At 30.9% G+C, this 11,842-nt stretch overlaps 1 protein-coding gene across 1 annotated transcript in view; it reads right to left on the bottom strand.

Moving 5' to 3' along the window:
- LOC106459552 (low-density lipoprotein receptor-related protein 2-like) overlaps positions 1-11,842 on the bottom strand; it is a 248,405-nt gene that overhangs the window by 87,894 nt on the left and 148,669 nt on the right. Inside the window, exons 28-34 of the mRNA XM_022386057.1 lie at positions 11,191-11,393; positions 9,014-9,198; positions 8,422-8,650; positions 7,462-7,639; positions 2,693-2,824; positions 2,096-2,280; positions 453-605 (exon numbers count right to left, since the gene is read on the bottom strand). Coding sequence (XP_022241765.1) covers positions 453-605; positions 2,096-2,280; positions 2,693-2,824; positions 7,462-7,639; positions 8,422-8,650; positions 9,014-9,198; positions 11,191-11,393 — 1,265 coding nt within the window. The remainder of the gene's footprint in view (positions 1-452; positions 606-2,095; positions 2,281-2,692; positions 2,825-7,461; positions 7,640-8,421; positions 8,651-9,013; positions 9,199-11,190; positions 11,394-11,842) is intronic.

The following is an 11,842-nucleotide window of genomic DNA, read 5'->3' as shown; positions in this document are numbered from 1 at the left end:
TATATATATATAAACTTGCTGAAAAGTGACATTAATGTCCTGAAACCAATTATTAATAATACTTCATTATTAAAATTCAACAAGTTATTTATATTTTTGTTATATTATACACTTCACTGGAGTGACCTCAGTTATATGTATCTGTGTGTCTTCACGTCATACTAAATGTCCAAAGACTCTACAGTTATTCATATACAAAAAAGGAATGATTACTCCATACATTTATTTTAAATCATGGGAACATACAATATTATATCCACTGAATCAATAATAGCTCTTTGCATAGAGTTTCTGGTATATTTAGAATGATATTTATTTACCCTCAACATCAATTTCTAAATTCTTGTTATACATAAATAAAGAAATAAATATTTTAAAAACTAATAACAAAAGCACCAAAATACATTTACGACAACACAGAAAAAATATGATTACCTTATACAGTTTCTCACCTTAATTACTTCAATATTGGAGGCTATTCTGTTTCCTATGTAAAGGTTTCGTCCAATCCAGTCATACACTATGGTGTATGGTGCTCCAACAATTCCATCAGGTAAAAACTTGGTCCAGTTTCCACCTTTCAGACTCACTTTATAAACAGTTCCCTGTATAAAAAATCCATGATCTTTCTCATGCTTCAGTACAGAAAACCACAATTATAATCCTGACATTAATCTATGTTTCTGACCCTTCGAGGAAATTCAAAAAAGTATCTATACTATTATTCTGCTTGTTTGTATGTATGACTATTACGCTTTCTGACCGAGAACCTGCTGCATAAGCATGCGTAGTTAGAATGTTTCTCCAAGAAAGACCGCACATGCGCATTATTCACTCGACGACAACAGTCTGCCTGTGGCAAAGTACAGTGATCAAGTCACTACAATTGCTGTATGAAACAAGAAGTAACAACAAGAGGGGAATGTAAATATAATTTACTAACCATTTTGTACAACAGAATATTAAAAACTTATCAAAGTTTTTAAAAAAGGTTTAACGTTAGGTCGTAGAATAACATTATAAGTTTATTTATTGATAGTATTAAGTACAGTAAAGTTTAGTCCTAACTGAAGTAAAAAAAAAAAACGTACACAGGTTACAGTGTCAATTTATCTCTTTATCGAATTTAGGCCTAACATAAGTTAAAGTTTTATAAAGTACGGCCTATATACAAGTGGATTTACACATTTCTTTGTTTATGATTACAATTTGTTTGTATTGTGCTAGAAATGTTATATTTAAATATATTTCACTGACTTTGTGAAACAATATAGTCTTCGGTAATCATACAAATAGTAGTGTTACATACCTCCCTCACATCAATGCAAAACTACTGTTTGTAATGCTTTATACTGAAAGTATTTTTGATATGAGTTTGCATAACACTTTTGTTCTGCATATGTTGACTTATTCCAACATTCAAAATTAAAGTCAGACATACATAGTGGTATTTCTTACCTAAACTGGCACATTATAGTCTAATATTTAATCATACAAAATGCTTTGCTTGCTTAGGGAGTAAGTAAATCTTATACAATAACAACTAGATTGTTTCATGTTGTGTTAACACTTATTCATATATTAATTAATTTTCCCATAATAAGGATTCACTCATCACTGTAGTAATTATTAATAAGTTTAGTCTGGCATTAAATTACATACAATTACAACTACCTAGCTATGTTAAACTAGGTTTAGATTAAGCCTACAAATAGGGTTGAAGAATAAAACAGTTTAGTGAAACTGAAAGCAACAACTCTAACTGTGTGCTATCATCATTGTGTATTTTCAGCTCTTAACTAAATACAACTTCATGTGGTTTATCCTATACTGCAAATTTGATTAGGCATAATCATTACAGCAAGTCTTATGGCAAAATTCTCATTCTACAAGTATTTAGAAATGAAGTAGAAAAATTTCTACTTAAGAAAATGTTTCTATCAATACAAGTTATAAGTAACATTAACTGTAACTGTAGTGTGAGGATTATTCAAATAAAGTTCTTAAAAGGGGCATATACTTTGTAGTATTTTATTTGCATAGTTTCCTTTACAAGGTTACTTTTTATACTTATTACTAGAAAAATAGTGGTTACTTTTTCCTTGTCGTCCTCTTCTAGCTGAACCCAGTAGATCGTTCCATTTTTCCTGTCTAAGTCAAAATCATAGCCATTTTCTACACCAATAACAGGTGTAAAATGCCCCATGGACTTGTCATTTGGTGTCAGACTCCTGTCAATGATCTGAGTCTTCTTCATTACCATCAAATAAGGTGTGTTAACTGTGTGTGGTACATGTTATAAATAAATATGATATGGTTTTCTAATGTTTAAAATATACCATCCATCCATTCATTAAATTTTTTGTTGTACATGAAATAATTGCACATTTTTTAAAATGTATTTCTAACTAAATATACATATACAAGAAGCTGTTAAACCATCAGTTTTGTATCTAAATTCTAAGTGACCCAGAAAATATGATAATTTCATTAAAATCTATATTAGTTCTAGTTGATATTATTTTCAGAAGAAAAAATACTAATTTTAAAGTTTTAGAAGAAAAACATAATCACAGGTTCTCTAAATCTGAATGATTTCTACAAAATAAAAAATATAGTACATCAATTTAACTGTTATGTATTATTAGTTCTATTACAGTGTTATGGATTTAGTTGTACCAAGAAATCTTACTTGGTGTACAGGTCCCAACCATGACTCGATCCTCCTCATAGCCAGGAGGACAGTGACAAGAGTAGCCACCAGAGGTAGTTGGGGAAAGAAGACAAAGATGACTACAAGGAGAAAGTTTGCAGGGGTTGGTAGCTGAGAGAAGAATCAATCAAAGATTATTGACTGAATGGCAACTGATATAAATATATGTTACACTTCATTCCTGTGAAAACACTCACTACAGATTTTCAGTTAATGAATGCCTAACAGATTTTAATATTTACCTTAATGATTCATACACAAATCATGGTTTTAAATTTCTGTCATTACAACAGTGTTTTAAATGCATAACGTCTAAGCAACTACCAAGAAACAATAAAGTATAAAGAAGACATCTACATGTGTCAGTTTTGTAAAGGATTACTTGTGAAGATGGACAAGTTTTGCCTCTATACTGAGTCTCTCATCAGGTAAGCATGATTTTATGTATTGCACTATGCTTATACAATCAGTTACAAGATATTTATATTATCTGTTTGAGTATGTACAGTGCAGTCTTGTGAGAGAGCTAGTAACTGTTGTCTGTTGTTGTGACACCAGTTTAGTAGAATCACTGTGTATTGAGTCTTGGTTCTTGCTTTATCTATAAGTTTGTATTACACATACAAAATGGACAAGAGCAATTAACTAAAGTGCAAACCATAGTATTGGTTATGGGCTGAGTAATGATTTTTTGTACAAAAAGTGTTTTTTTTGTTCTCTGGTGTTGAATTGTGTTGTGGTTTTGTCACTGGTTTCAAGCGATGGTATGGCCAGTTTTATGGTTGTGTTCAGCCATGGTATATTTTTATGGATCTAGCAGACTCGTGGCATCTTATGTTATTTCCTTCCTGGATCTTTATTTCTGCTAGCTTCTCCAATAAAGAAGTCTACACAGGAATGGGAAACTTGTAGATTACATTCTCTCTTGAAATGTTGCCATTTTAATTTAGTTGTAACAGCTTTGATGTCAGTTGGGTTGTCATCTCAATTAAGAGCTGTTTAATGATACTAAAACAGTAAAAATTTTGTTTTTATAGCTTTAAACATAACATAACAATAAAAGACAGCAAAGGATCTTTTGGTCCAACTAGTCTGTCCTATTCACTAAATTAAACAAACCCTTAACTCTTTCAGCACAGGCTTGGTCTCTGGAACTGACCTTGTAACCATTTTGTACTTGTTATAGTTTTCATGCTATGACTTTTAAATTAGTAAGTGTATGTTCACGAAATTTGGCAGATTATCAGTGAACATTACAAGGCTTTCATATGTAAAATATCAGATTTTTTCATTCAGTCTTAAGGTTTGTTAAGCAATACTTTTCTTAAGCCTTTTTTTCTTTTTGCGCGATGCCTATCCAACATGCAAAATAATTTTCATTTTAAAGACTAAAAATACTTTTATGCATCACAAAAATTTAAAATTTCACATGTGAAATCTATATAATGTCCAGATAGTTATCAAACATTTCTTAAGAAAATACTTTATATTTTATCTGTTATTTTCACTAAAAAAGTCTCTGTACGGGTTTGGTCAATTTAACTGATCTCGTAACCATCATAAAAAATTAGGAAATAAATTTAAATTGTGGCTTTTTCGTTCTAGAATGACTATAAATTATAACAAGAAAACACAAAGGTTTAGACTAAATAGCTTAAATATATATATTTTTATTATATTGACCTTTCAGCCATGCCTAGCTAAGAGTACAGAAGTTACAACGACATGACGCACGTGTACTCATGTTACCATATCCAATAATATAAAACTGACCTTTAGTCTTTATAAAGTGACCTGCCTTGGCTGTGTTTTAGTGGACTAGTATTTTGTAAAATCCACTCACATTTCAATTGTTATACATTATATACGTATATACATTATTACTATTTACAAACAAGTTTTTAAGCTTATTTTTTTTAAAACATAGAACAGTAAATAAAGAAGTAAAGCAATCTCTTCTAGTTACGACCTTTGTACTCATTTTGCTGCTTGTCACAGGTTGCTAAGCCTTATAAAATTTTGCACGTGGAAAATGTGAAATGAGATAATTTTTTTAGGTTTTATATGTACATTTGAGTAACCAAAAAATCATAAATTACTACATCAATACCACAGAATTCAAGCTTTGTAACTAAGCTGTATTTAGGTCTAAAAAAATACGAAATTTCGAGCAGACTAAAGACTAAACTTACCAGTTTGATGTTTTGTATAAAAAGACAAGATGATGTTGTAATATTTAAAATGGCTGAGAAAGCCAGTAGGGGGTATATTCTGAGCTTTTGATTGGTATTCATATGCCATAGACAACAGTAAGTGCATATAAGGAAGTGTTTCCAAAAATGGAAAGAGGTGAGCTGGACCACTGTGTTTCATTCAGTACACGAGCGATATCTCATCAAATAGAAAATACAGGAGGTTCTTATTTTATATTCTAGCTTGTCAATATCAGTAATTTGAGTTTCTAATTCGTACAAAACTATAGGCTTTATATTTTGACATCAAAAACATCTAATTTGAACAGTGCTGCATTCAGCATACCACGTAACACATAAAAACGGATGTTGGTGTTTTGTTTTCAATATTGATTTTTAAATTAAGAGATTAAATAATATATAATACTAACATCTGAATTATAATCTACAATTTGATACCAAACTAATTAACATAAATTCATAAAATAGTACTTCAATAAAATTTTGAATGCGAGTCAACAAATGTGATGACACGCCTTTGACCCATGACCCGTGTGGAGAGGGATAAAAAAAAACTCAAATTCAGCCCTTATCATTCAGTTATTTACCAAGCTTTCTCTTAAACTCCATTAAATTAACTGCATCCACCACAACCAAAAGCAACTCATTCCAGGGGCCAACCACCCTGTTAGAAAAATAAAGCTTTCTTAGTTTTTTCCCCGCCAAAATTCATATTTCTCCCCTAGTCTTACCATTCTCACCATTAAATAGAAATAAAATGTAATGCTATCAATGCCCTTAACAATCTTAAATACCTCAATCAAATCCCCTTCTAACTCTTCTTTTTTCAAAAGAAAATAAATTCAGAGATCTTAACCTATTGTCATATGATAGATAACCTTTCCATCCAAAGTATGATCCTAGTAGCCCTTCTCTGAACTCTTTTCAAAAATTAAATGCCTATTCTGACGTAAGAGTACAACATTAAACACAATACTCCAAATCTCAACTAACCATTGAAATATACAATGAAATTATAACTTCCTTGGACTTTTATTCAATATTTCTGTAGGTACAACCTAAAATCCTATTTGCCTTGCCACTGACAATGGTAACTGCTTGAATGACTTAAAAGACTGATTAACAAGAATACCAAAATTTTTTCCTCCTTAACATTGTTAAGGTTATTCCCATCAAAATTATGCTCATAATTAAATTTCAAATTGTGATATCCCACTACCTTGGATTTTTTATAATTAAAAGCCATCTGCCATTTATTTCCCCAACTCACCAAATAATGCAAATCCTTTTGTAAGGCAGTAGCATCCTACTCACAGCCAGCAACATCCAAAATTTTAATGTCATCAGCAAATTTATATGATCTATTAAACATTCCTTCATCTTTCTCATTGATGTAAAACAAAAAGAGCAAAGATCTTAACACAGAGCCCTGAGGTACTCCACTCATAACATTAATCTAGTTTGACTAAACTTCATTTTCTATATTTTAATTTGATTTTTCATTTCAGGTTCTTTTGATATGGTTGTACACAAGCATTTGATGATTTCTCATTTGATGGAATGCGGGTAGTGATATTTAAAGTGCAGATATTCATTGTAGTGATATAGTTTGCTGTAGCCAGATGTAGGAAGATTGTAGTTATATGCTGACTGAGGAGAGTGTTTAGCATGGGTAAAAATCAATTTATCTGTTTTTATAATAAAGAGTACATTTTAGTTGGAAGAGTTGAGATGTCAGAGAAAACTGTCTAGGTTAACTTCTTGATGAGGCTAGATGACAAAGGTGTCATCAACTTATCATTTCTAGTTTCATGAGGATATACTGTACAACTACTGACTTTAAGTAGATATCACTAAGAGTTGGGGAAAATAGAAACCCATAGAAACATCAAATGTCTGTTTATCTAAATAGTAGAAACAGGTATTTCTGATGCAGATTAGATCAGTGCCACAGTGGGATCAATACTTATGACCGTGCGAAGTTTTAAAGAAGTGTGTTCTATCAAGTTTCTTTGTAACAATAGCAAAGCTAGGTCATCAAGTTGTATGATGATGAACAATTATTTTGTAAAAAGTCTTAGAATATTTTTATTAATAAACTTTCTACATTTTTCTTGAGAGGGATCAGTTTGTTTGCATAGTGATGTGCTGATATTTTACAATGTGTGTTTATTTAAAAAATTGTTATTAGTTTTTGGAAAGCATGTTCAATGTTTTTGCAAACTTAGTTTCTAAGTGAAGAATAAATAACTAAATGTTATATTAATATTTAAATCAGTAAAAGTATGTTTGTTGTTCTCAACAAAAAAAAAAATCTACATATTTTACACATAACCACATTAGATTTTAATTTTATAATATAAGAATAAACCACCATTTCTTACAAATTGTGATTTTTTTAATATCTCAAAGCACTCAGAAAATTTTTGAGATATGTTAATGTATTATTCTTCATTATCATGCACGGTACAACTAACACACTTTACAGTAGCTTGAACAAAAGAAGCAATGAAAATGGGAAGAGCTCATACTTACAAACTGGTTGTAACACTGGGTGACTGACGTGTATACCCAGAGGCTGACTCACCAGATGAGACACCACTGTTTGATTAACACCACGAAACTTGTTACATGAAAGCACACGGTGCAATTGCCGATCAGTCCAATAGAGTGTATCCTCAAACACAGTAAGGGAATGTGGATGAAGTAAATACTAAAAAAATCCATTAGCATATTTTTAAGTAGTACTTAAACATACACTGTATGGAGTTGGAGAATAATAAGATAAACTCTTAAATATATAACTGTAGTATAAATTAAAAAAAAACGCACAAGAAAAAGTGTGCTAAATATTAATGGAAAAAACATTATTACACACAAAAAAACATCAAACCACAGAACAACTTACACTACTTCTTGTTTATAAACTTAAGTAAGTTTGTAAAGCAAGGTTTCTACAACCCAAACATTTATTGATGTGTGATTTTATAATTTGAAGCACTGAGAGAATATACTTTTCTTTCAATGAGTAGGAAACTCTCTATCAGAAAACCACAAAATCTTTCCTTAATGATTTTACAAATTTGTGTATTTGCTTGTATACAGGCACTTACAATGAAACACGGTAAACTTGTGATAAATTATGCAAAGTATCTCCTGATTAATGATTTTACACATTATACACTGCAACCTGATCTACAAATAAATGTTTGAGTCAGTTATAAAAATCAAATTTCTGTAACAATACATACCAATGCATTAAATAATTTAGTTTTCCAAGTGTTTAAGTTTCACACCTAATACATTAAATATACTTAGTCACCTTTGAAGGTTATATAATATAGTAGTGATAAAACAACTGATAAATTAAAACTGTACTAGAGGATTTTAAGATATACGAATAGCAGCAATGATTAATAAGTTACCCAATAAGTAACAAGTTAATAATCTAGAATCTTATCTTCATAATACAGATGTGGCACAAAATGTACTTACATGATTATGAGCAATGACCTGTTGTCTTCCTGAGCCATCATAATTACAGAAGTCAATATAATCCAACTTACTGTCAGCAAAATACACCCGTTTGTTAGGGATGTCTAGGGTCAAACCGTTAGGCCAAAATATTTTAGTATCTATGACAACTTGTCTCATTGATCCATCTAATCCAACCCTTTCAATCCGAGGGTTCTCTCCCCAGTCTGACCAAAATAGAAGCCTAGCCCTAATCAAGAAAACATAAAAGAATTAAACTTTACACATTTCTATACTTTAAGGATTATTGGAAAACTAACCTTAAGATGCATTTACCTGAATTTTAACTTCATGCACTGAATTTTTCATACCTGACTAAAATAAAAATAATCTACAAGAACCTTATAAAACAAAAGCTTAAAAAATGTAGTCACTGATCATAGAGAAGATAAAATAATACATACTTATATCTATCTCTTCTTCTTCTTCTACCTACTTGTTATTTTTATGGCATCTCCTCCAAAGCATCTTTTAAAACCTAAATAAGTTTCAGATTATGCAAGAAAACTTATCAAATTTAAGTTAAGATTTATGTATATAATAAAAAAATTACCCTTCTCTTGAATCTATACACAGTCCCCGAGGTTGAGTAATGTTTTCAGTCAGCAACACTAAGCGATGTTCTCCATTCAGTGTTGAAACTTCTAGTGTTTTTAGTCTTGAGTCCACCCAATACAGATTACGCCCCACCCAGTCTACAGCAAGACCTTCAACCAGATCTAGACCACTATCGATTACCTGATCACATATAAGTAACAAAAGTAAGCTTTTATGTAGTTTAAATTCTGAAAACACAAAACCTCAAAGCTTCTTTTGTATAAACACTGACAAAAACAATGCATGAGAAGCAAATCTGTGATTAACATTTGTTTTCCCTTAAGCTAAGGACTTCAAATAATAAAAATTACAAATCATATAATTCTAATATTATGAAATAAACTATTATGGGTCAAACCAGGTTTAGTTTCTAAGTGTAAACACAAACATGTGGTTTATAATATTTTACAGTAAATTATCAGATGAAGTACAGACAATGACTATTGTTGTATTAGCTTTGAATTGGCCACAGTAAAGAACATTCATCTTTTTTTTTTTTTTTTAGATAGTCAAATTATATGCTTGAAAAAGTGCTACATGCAATGCCACTTACCGTGCCAACTTCAAAGAAAAAATTAAATATGTGATAAACTTAGTTAAATCTGCTTTATGGTCAAATTACAATTATTTTCAATGTTTCACAATTCAATCCACTTACCGGCACATTATAATTGCTAAATTGTTTCATAAAAGTCAAATATTTAAAATAGCTAATATCACTTTTTGTGACGACTATTTGTTTGTTTGAATTTATGTACAAAGCTACACAATGGGCTATCTGTGCTCTGCCCACCACGGATATCGAAACCTGGTTTCTAGTGTTGTAAGTCCGCAGACATACCACTGTGCCACTGGGGGGCTGTGACGACTAAACTCTATAAAGTTGAAAATATACAAATAAAAGAATCATTATATTATAAACTACCAGAAAGCTATTTGTAGTTATATTAACCAAGTCCTTGTACATATTCAATATTTTATTGAGAAAAGACAACTTCTTTCAAAGGTCAACAGACTACTAGTTGATTAGTTGGAAGTTTCAACATTAATTGTGCCATTTAGTGTTTCCATGTCAAATATCAAAAAATAATTTTAATGTCCAATACTAATTGGAATAAATTCAGCTAGTTTGGGTTGATTCATGTAGGTAGTGGTTATGAAAATCTTTATTTAATTGAAAATTTTGGATTATAGTTTTGCACACTTAGTCTGATTATTTCTGTCTTTCTGCTAAAATATGCCAGGGTGCTATCATTAAGCTAATATTTTATATAGTTCACTTCTCAACCTCTAATGAAATCAATTTATTAAAAATGTTACTTAGAGCAGATTTAAAGTTTATCTTTTAGTCAATAAAAATTTCAGACTTGTTATAAATGACCTGTTCTTATAGCATTCCGACTTCTGAATGTTTCTATATTCAAATGAAACCGTTTTTTTGTTTGTTTTTCCATTATAACCTTAATCCGAACTAGTCTGGGGTTGGCCAGCAATTTTTATAAGCAAATGATTTTCACACTTGAGTGGTTGTCCCAGATGGCAACCATATAAAGTGAGCATGTTCTGTGATGAAAATTCAAACTCACGACCCTCAGATTGTGAGGTAAGTGCTTGACCCACCAGGCCCAGTGAACCAAAGTGACTGTTATTAAGAACAAAAATTTTTTAAGCAACTCCCTAAAGTGAAATATAATTTGTACAGCATTACAGTTGTGTAATTAGCCTTATTAACTTCATTATTGTTACGTTTAATCATAAATCAAGTTGGACAAAACATGTTAATAACATTTGCACTAAAGCTCTCAGGCACCAGGAACCATGGATTACATCAGTTACTTCAAGCACCTGACCCATTATTATTTTATTGTGAAGAGACAACTTCTTTCAAAGGTCAACTAGTTCTTTAGTTGGAAGTTTCAACATAATTACTCTAATTGTTGTAATGAAAAATAAAATCACATCAACGTAACCTACTGCATTAAAATGTTAATTTCCATAAGATATGCTAAGTACAATGCAGTCAATATAAATAAGATGTATAAATACACTGTTGGTGCTTAATAAAATGGAAAACTGTGATGAATCTAAAGATTTTCTATAGCTACAAATATGCCTGGTAAACAAACAACTAACTATTTCTGGTTCCTCCCCCTTCTTCATGCGGTAGATTTTCTTTAGTGTCATATCTGACCAATACATGGTGCCAGATGTCATATCAGAGGCTGTAGACACAACATTTTCAACATTAACAGGTACCCGCTCAAAGTTTGTAGTGTTGAGGTTTGCCACCAGGATGGAACGTCGATTCGAAATAACCAGAAATGCATTAGTCCAGTCTTTAAAAAAAAAAAGAACTTAATTTAATATGTATCATGTTTAACATTATGTCAAAAATATGCAAAATTATTCTGTATGCATATCTTTCATTGTAACAGATGTCACAAACTTAAGCAACATTAAAACATTAGGACCTAAATTATTTGTAAAGTATCATAATAATTCATTCGTTCATTCTCCACAAATCCAAATAGTTCACTGAGCAGCTTTGTGATTAGAAACAAACAAACCAAACTTATTCAATGATGAGGAACGCTCTTTGAGACTAATAATGCTTGGAGACAGCTTGAATGGGTAAGGAAGAAATACTATAATATAAGTTTAACATAACAGCAAATGTACAATGTTTTGACAAAGTTTTGTCATCATCAGGTAAAGTAGTTTACACTAACACAGATATATATACAGTATGGAACAAAGAGGTCACATGACCGGATACTGTTGTAAG

The sequence above is a fragment of the Limulus polyphemus genome, unplaced genomic scaffold, assembly GCF_000517525.1.
Source record: "Limulus polyphemus unplaced genomic scaffold, Limulus_polyphemus-2.1.2 Scaffold626, whole genome shotgun sequence".
In the NCBI taxonomy this organism is placed as follows: Eukaryota; Metazoa; Arthropoda; class Merostomata; order Xiphosura; family Limulidae; genus Limulus; species Limulus polyphemus.
The sequence above is the reverse complement of the archived record's forward strand: the minus strand, read 5'-3'. Positions and strand labels throughout refer to the sequence as shown.